General features: G+C 38.7%; 1 protein-coding gene across 1 annotated transcript; it reads left to right on the top strand.

The window, feature by feature from the left end:
• The first annotated feature begins 344 nt into the window (after positions 1 to 344).
• Positions 345 to 4,963, top strand: LOC142337596 (nucleosome assembly protein 1-like 4). The gene is made up of 2 exons (XM_075386940.1): positions 345 to 1,346; positions 3,941 to 4,963. The coding sequence occupies exons 1-2, from the start codon at positions 385 to 387 to the stop codon at positions 4,158 to 4,160; spliced, it is 1,182 nt and encodes a 393-aa protein (XP_075243055.1). The 5' UTR covers positions 345 to 384; the 3' UTR covers positions 4,161 to 4,963.
• The last annotated feature ends 2,929 nt before the right edge of the window (positions 4,964 to 7,892 follow it).

The following is a 7,892-nucleotide window of genomic DNA, read 5'->3' on the forward strand; positions in this document are numbered from 1 at the left end:
CAATTTCCAGTGCAATTCAGATCCTTCGTGGTCCCTGTGGATTTACTAGTAGGAAAATAGTTTTCGCGGAGTTCAAATAAGTGGAATTCCTGTACTTCCTATTTCAGTTTTTAATTTTGTTTTAAAGTACACAATGTTGTAATTAAGCCTCTTACTACTACTATCGGTGCTGACCTCCCATGCAATCATTTGAATGGAAAAGAACGATGGTCAAATTTATAGCCGTCTTCACTTCTTGCGAGTTAGCTTAGCTGTACAGAAACATGAAAAAGTAAAGTAAGAATCAGATGTTTGATCACTGCTGGAGTCCAAATTGTATGGAGAGATGCAGACTAAAGGCTCTTTAAATTTTTTTGCATAATTTTTAGTATTTCAGTGAAAAATATGTCTAACGGCGACGGCGAAGTTATGGTCGACAGCAATGACAATGAGGAATCAGGAGAGGAAGTTTCCAGCCCAGAGGTTTCTCCTGGAAAGTTGAAGGGAATCAATGTTAATGCTATGGAAGATTTGGATGAGCAACTAAATGGCCTGAACATTGATCCCGAAGCTTTCATTCGCAGTCTTCCAGCGCCAGTGAAACGCCGAGTTAAGGCTTTGAAGAAACTTCAAATGGAACGAGTTAAACTTGAGTCAAAATTTTATGAAGAGTTGCACCACCTGGAAGCCAAGTACGCTCCTAAATTTGCTCCCTTAGACGAGAGAAGATCAAATATTGCTGGTGGAGATGTTGAACCAACTGACAGTGAATGTGATTGGAAATCAGACGAGGAAAGCACTGACGAGCAGGGGCCCGAAGCGGGGGGAGATACGAAAAGCCCAAATGCAATCAATACACCAGATGTCAAAGGTGTACCTGACTTCTGGTTGACAGTACTGAAGCATGCTGGGGATGTTGCTGAACTTATTCAAGATCACGATGAGCCAATCCTCTCTCACTTGACTGACATCAAATTGAAGCTTTCAGAGCCTGGTGAACCAATCAGCTACACGCTTGAGTTTCATTTCTCAGCCAATGAGTATTTCAACAACAAAATGCTGACAAAGAAGTACAACATGAAGATGGAACCTGAAGATGGTGATATTCTGTTCGATGGACCCGAAATAAACAGCAGCGAAGGCTGTGAAATTGACTGGAAGACTGGCAAAAATGTGACCGTGAAGACGATCAAGAAGAAGCAGAAACATAAGAAAAGTGGCGTGCAGAGAACCGTGACCAAACAGGTGCCGAATGAATCGTTCTTCAATTTCTTCTCCCCACCCAGCCAAGAGGAACAAGATGAGCCATCTAGTGAAGAAGTTGAGGCTCAATTGCAGACGGACTACGAAATCGGCCATTTCATCAGGTACCGTACGTTATCATAAGGCTGTCTGCGATCAAAATATGATTTTTTCCTCTTAAACGGTTTTTTCAGCAGTTAGATGAATTTTGGCCGTTTTCAATTTTTTCTAATCGGTTTGTTCGTCCTACTAATTCGTCTTCTTTTTGACTAAGTTTGCGATGCCCGGACACGGGAATTTTGTTCTCTTAGTATTTCTGACATTTTGTGTCAACATTTATGACAACATTTAGCTAATGAGTTTGTTGCTAGCAAAGGCAGTTTGCGAAAAACGTTTATTGGGGTGCTTACAATTGAATAAAAAGTCTTTGAAAAAAGTAAACGTTTTACGTGTAATTATATTGGCCGGCTGCATGTTATCGAAAATTATTCAGGAGCGTGTTTTGATTTTGTTAGCTGTCTTAAATTATGTAGAGCAAGAAATCTAACCTGATCGTTTCTCAAACACTGAAAGAAAATTTCTCATTTGAGATCCAAACTTTAATTTCAATCCAAGTTAATTTTTTTATGATCATTAATACTGGCAAATTCAAAGTTTCTGAAAATAGTCTAGAGAACATGGAGCGTACTGAATTTTGCGATTAGAACATTTACTTTTGTTAATGGGTGTCGCTTTCAAATTGCCGCAACCAAATCTGCCAGTGTAAACCAACATTAATTTATCTGTTAATAGCATGAGTAATATTTAGTGGATTTTTTCAATCAATTGTGTTTTTTAATAGCCGCACAGCGATAGCTGGGGCTATTATTGGCCTTCTCTTGGTTTTTTTTTATTTCGTCGTCATGATTTTTGTTACGACCATATGACGTCACAGCCACTTTTTGTTCATTCGTTCATGCAATTTCAACTGAATTGCATGTGTGACGTCATTTTTCGCTCTTAGTGGAGCGAGTTCTTTTGTTCATGCGCGTGATTAAATTTTTGGTCACACTTGACTTACCTCACTCTCAAAAATGACTTCCTCAATTTGAAATTGACTTTTATTTACTTTAATTCAAAGAGATAAGGTCAAATGGGTGTGTGTCACTCTAAATGAAGGTTAATTGAGATCAGCTAATAGAGGCAGCAATAACTTATACAGATTTTTAATCAAAATATAACAGATCAGCCTTCAATGAAAAGACGTTTTTTTGTCTGTCTTTTTTACTGTTTTTTTAGACTGCCGGTCTACGAATCTATTGCGGCTATTTTCTGGCAATCTGCCAGCTATGTTTTTAATTGCTCTCAAACGAAGTTTGTAGCAATTATATTAGTCCTGTCGGTCTTTTTTTAAATGGGATTTTACGCTTGAAGGATTTTTCGTCTGACGCTTTTGACTTTTCGTCTTCAAAAACGGGATAAACAGGTAGCGCCCAGCGGGCATTAAGTGCTCTTAGAGCTTTTCAGCTCTGTTTCAGCTCAAACTGTTTTAGAGACTTATACTTATGTTTTGAAGGGCGGTTCATAGAGGTTGACGACACCCCCACTGTTGAACCCCCACCCCCCACCCCAATGTTGCCCACCCTCCTCCCCATCACACCCCAGGTGTACCCCCCCCCCCCGCCTCCCGTGGCTACTGACGAACAACCGATCGCTAAAAACGCAATTTTATACTAATTTTCACAAATTTTTTCAAGTTTTTTGAAATTTTTTGTCCTTTTCTTGGTTTCTCCAACCTCAACAGCCACATAACCTCCTTTAGAGTTTGAGCTTAGGTTACTGCATAGCTTCTAGGTGTAATGGAAGGTTCTTCAAGATTTTAGGATCAACAAATTTTAAAATTATTTGCAATTTTTTCAAGTTTTTGGAATCTTTTTGACTTTTTTAATCATTTTTTCCGGCACCAGGGTCCTAGGGACCTCCTCCTATGCTTAATGAACAGCTGTCGCATAGTTTCTAGATTCATGGAATTGTTATCAATTTTTTTGATAAAATTTAATTTTTTAAATTTACGAAAAGTTATTATCATGTTCCAAGTTTATGGATGTTTTTGAGCCAGTAAAACTAATTAAAGCTTGAAATAGTGCTACTGGATAGTCTTTTGAGACAATGAAATGGTTTTGAAGATAGTAATGTGTTGAAATGTTCTGAGTGTTTTTGTCCTTTTCTGAGTTTTACTATCATTACTGGCCAACGAAGTTTTTCAAGTCTTGCAGATGGGTTACTTGACATAACTCAGGAGATAAAAATAGTTTTGAACATTTTCACTGCAAAATCTGGAAGCTTTTCTTTTAAATTTTGCAATATTTTTCAATTTTTTCAAATAACAGTTTTCTATTTGATTTGTTTACTAGAAAACTAAAATTTGAAGAGTCGAATCAAGCTAGCGCTAGCTTCAATAAACCGTGGCTAGCTACTGACCAAGCCAACCGCTGGCCGGTCGTCGTTTGAGAGCAATTCGCCCGACGTTAGTCGGTTATAATTGGTAATCTTGCTGTTTTTCTCGATGTTTTAATAAGTGAAGTTCAAAGCGGTGAAAGGTGGCTGATTTGCCTCATTTTGGGCAATTAAATTTAGACCTCAATTCGCTTAAGATTCGCTCTTTTAATGTATTAATTGAAGATGGGCAAATCACTTATAAAGGACTTAGCCTTGTAACCTGAGGGCGTTTAAATTTTAGAGAGCAAATAGTGCCACGTGCAGTACTGTACTTTACTGGGGAAGCCTTGGAAGAGTCGGAGGATGAGTTCGACGAAGATGAAGACGATGAGGATGATGACGAAGACTACCCTATGAAGTTCCCTGGGGGAGGTGCTGGGGGAAGAGGGGGTGCAGGTGCGAGACAAGCGGGTGCTGGAGGTGCTACGGATGGCAAGAACCCCGATTGTAAACAACAGTAACCTCATAAAAACAAACAAGCATCAACACAAGTACACACAATGAACATTAGGCCAACAACTGTTTGTGACCCTGCTCTTGAGAAACCATTTGAATTAATCAACTTGGCTTCTGACTAAAAGTTTCTTCATTCTTGGAGAACTCGTATCATAAAACTTGTTTTTTTTCTGATTTTTTCATGCAATCTTTAATTTCTGATTTGCATCGATGTGAGAGCGTGAGTTTTGTTAGATAATATTAGTGGAATAATTCGCAGTACAATTTGTAAACTGCCTAGCGTGTTTGGATATGCGCTCATGAAATGTTATAAGAGTCTCAAATTCAAGTGCTAAAGTTAAATAGAAAATGATTGTTTTTACAATGTTTGTACTTTTTGTGCTATAAAAAGAACCAGCTATGTTTGAACGGCAAGAACAATCGGAATTGTATTGACTGTAGTATGAAACTAAAATGCTGGTGCTTTTTCCTCTTTCTGATTCTGACTAGATTTTGCTGTTGCCCATTATTAGCTATACTTTGACCGGATGCGAAATGAAAACACCACAACCATCACCGCCTCAATCCCAACAAGGAGCTATTGGTGAGTTTGAACGTGCATACGAACGAGTGAGTGTTGTGCGATTACTTTCTTAACTTATATCGCTGCCAATCTCGCTCCCTTAACCACCTTTTACCCTCCCATATCTTAGCAGTCGGGAACTGTTAATTGGGTTCAATAAAGGGGGTTATGTGGAGATGTCCTTAACTCAAAATAGTTTGTTGGATTTATTCAAATTGCCAGTTGTTAATTCTAATGTTTCTTCAATTCTTTTTTTACCAGCATGAGTGTGTTCTGGACCATAAACGTGGAACAGTTTTACCAGTTTAGGCTAATAACAATTGACAAGCTAATGCCATAAGGTTATAATTTCTAGCTGCAGTACTTCTCACAAGTGGGCTAAATGAAGAGTACGCACCAATGAATATCTAAGTGTTATATGACAAATTGTTCAAAGTAAAAACATACCGATTTGAGGTAAGCTAACAAGTTGATAATCGCAATTTTATGCGTTCGAGTGGGAACGCCGCAAGAAAATATTCATAAAATAGGATTAGTCACTTTTGGTCGTTAATTCGATAATCAGGCTGTCGGTCAGGAAGTTAAGATTAAACTTGGCGAATTTATTTACGAGGATAAACGTTACTGACCAGCAATATAGAAATCCGTTCTGTCAGAGATTCATGGCTTAAATATTAGTTCGCGGCTTTCAATGGAATGAACATAAAACACCCAATCAGGTTCAGAGAATGAGTTACGCACTTGTCATTCGGAAGGCGCTGTTGGAAGTTACAGTCTTGGCATTCTAAAATTAATTGATCGAGAGATGCCACTATTCTTAATGGCTGGGATAGCAACTATCATTCATGCTATTTTTGCCCATTCTAAGATTTCGCTGCATTTGGCTTCTTTTGTTATTTGACTTAAGATGGTTATTTGCTCAACAAGGTTATTTTTGTTAAAAGGCAAGAGACAACTTCGAGGCGTTTCCCGATTTCTGGGTATCATTTTTTAATCAATTTTCTTGAGTGAATTCTTAAGCATGCAATTAAACGTTTGAAAACCTTTGCAGTGATGCGAGTGTTCAACAAAATTGGACTGAAGCGAAAAGAAATTGGTTTTCTGTATTGAGAAACAGGTTCGAAATAAATTTCGGTAAGAGCTCATTGTTTTGTTTACCTACGGCTTTTCAAAGTTCTGGGTTTTTTTTCTGTGCAGAAGTATTATTGACTCTAGTAATAACTGTATTTTGGATTGGGAACTATTTTAAACTCGTTTACTATTTACTATTGATCTATTACGAGTTTCATGTTAACTTGGTGTTTTTCTGCTGTGTTGCAGGTTTTAAAGTTGTTTTAGTGATTTTAAAGTTGTTTTAAGATCTTCTTAGAAAATTTCTTTTGAGTTTTTCAAATTTTAGTGAAAATCTGAAAAATTGGGATTGTGTTTTGGTTTGCGTATTGTTGTATGACCATTTCAATGTCTTCTATTTCCTTGACGATTTTTTTTCTGAATGCACTTGTTATATGCAGAATTATTCGAATATTTATTTTTGTGAATCTGGTGTTTTAGAGCTGGTCTTCTTTCTTATTTAACAACTTTGTATGGTTCAAATAGGCCCCGATCCCTTGAAAGGAAAGTCTCTTTGGCAAAGACGAGCTTTTGAGTCATTTACAGAATTCTTCCAGCTATAAATTTTCATTACAGACTAAGAAATTGTTGATAAGGAGTAAATTACATTGTTCTAGACTGTTTGCAAAGTTTTTATATCAGTTTTAAGTTGCGGGAACAACCAACTCGTTTTGGTTGCGATAGGGACAAAAGTCAATATTTTTTCAAGTTTCACTTCTGACTTGATTGTTGCACATGCTCCAGGGGAAAGAGGAGGCCAACTAACACAACACAGACGGTTGACCAGATAGTCGAAGAGGGTGTAACCCAAGTTGCCTAGAGAACCGTTTCGAAAAAAGGTAAAAAAAAACTGGTCTAATCAGCCAAAACGCTTGCGATCGCGGAGACAGGGCGAACATACGTGCCGTTTTCACATTCACTACACGGTGTTGTCCATCTCGTCCAGGGTAGACTTCGAGAACACGTCCAAGGCGCCAGATTCCACGTGGAGTCATATCTTTCAGAATCCAAACGATGTCATTGACTCTGAGTGGTGTTTGGTCACTTTCGCTCCATTTGGACCTCTTTAACAGTGTCGGAAGATACTCCTTGACGAGTCGTTTCCAGAAATAGTTGACCATTTGCTGCACATTCTTCCAAGACTTGAAGCTGGCGGGATCTTGGCTGTCGAACTTTCTTGGTGGGAGAGAATTGAACGGTCTGTTGATCAGAAAATGGTTTGGCATGAGGGGCATTTCAATTTCTGGAAGGTCCGCGACAATTGTAAGTGGTCTGGAGTTCAATATAGCTTCGGTCTCGACCAAAATTGTCCTGAACACATCAAGCGACAATCGTCTGGAGCCTAGAATGATCAATAGAGTGTGTTTTGCGGTCTGGATCAAGCGCTCTCAAATACCGCCAAAATTAGGTCTATAGGGAGGATTGAACTTCCAGGTTGTGTTCGTTGTTGCCATTTCTTTGTAGATTTAGTCGTTGTCCAGACGTTTCACACATCTTTTTAGTTCCTCAGATGCACCAATAAATGTCTTGCCATTGTCACTGAGCATTGTTGTTGGTTGACATCGGCAGCTCACAAAACGTCGATAAGCGTTTAAAAAAGTGACAGTGTTGAGATCGGGACAAGCTTCTAGATGGACACACCTAGTAACCAGGCAAGTGAAGATGAGGCCGTAGTGTTTATCAATCTGTCCTTTGGCATCTTCTATATAAAACGGTCCAAAAAAGTTGACTACGCTGATCGCGAAAGGATACTGGGTAGAGTCTGTCGGGAAACGCCCGGCAGGAAGGGGAGCCATGACAGGTTGAATGTTTTGAGAGGCAAATCGTCTGCAAAGAAAACATCTGTACTTTATACTCAAAAGTGTTTTTCTGAGTCCAATGATGTGGTACCTTTGCTGCACAAAAGCTTTCACTGGCTCTGTTCCTTGGTGAACGCAAATGTTGTGTTCATGCTCTATAAAGAGTCTCGCTATCTTGTCTTTTGCGTACAGTATAATCGGAAATTCCTCGGCTTCGAGGATAACTGGCGCAAATTGCAATCTTCCGCATGAATGAAGGATTACAA

Source organism: Convolutriloba macropyga, chromosome 4 (genome assembly GCF_964194025.1).
Source record: "Convolutriloba macropyga chromosome 4, txConMacr16.3, whole genome shotgun sequence".
Lineage (NCBI taxonomy): Eukaryota > Metazoa > Xenacoelomorpha > Acoela > Convolutidae > Convolutriloba > Convolutriloba macropyga.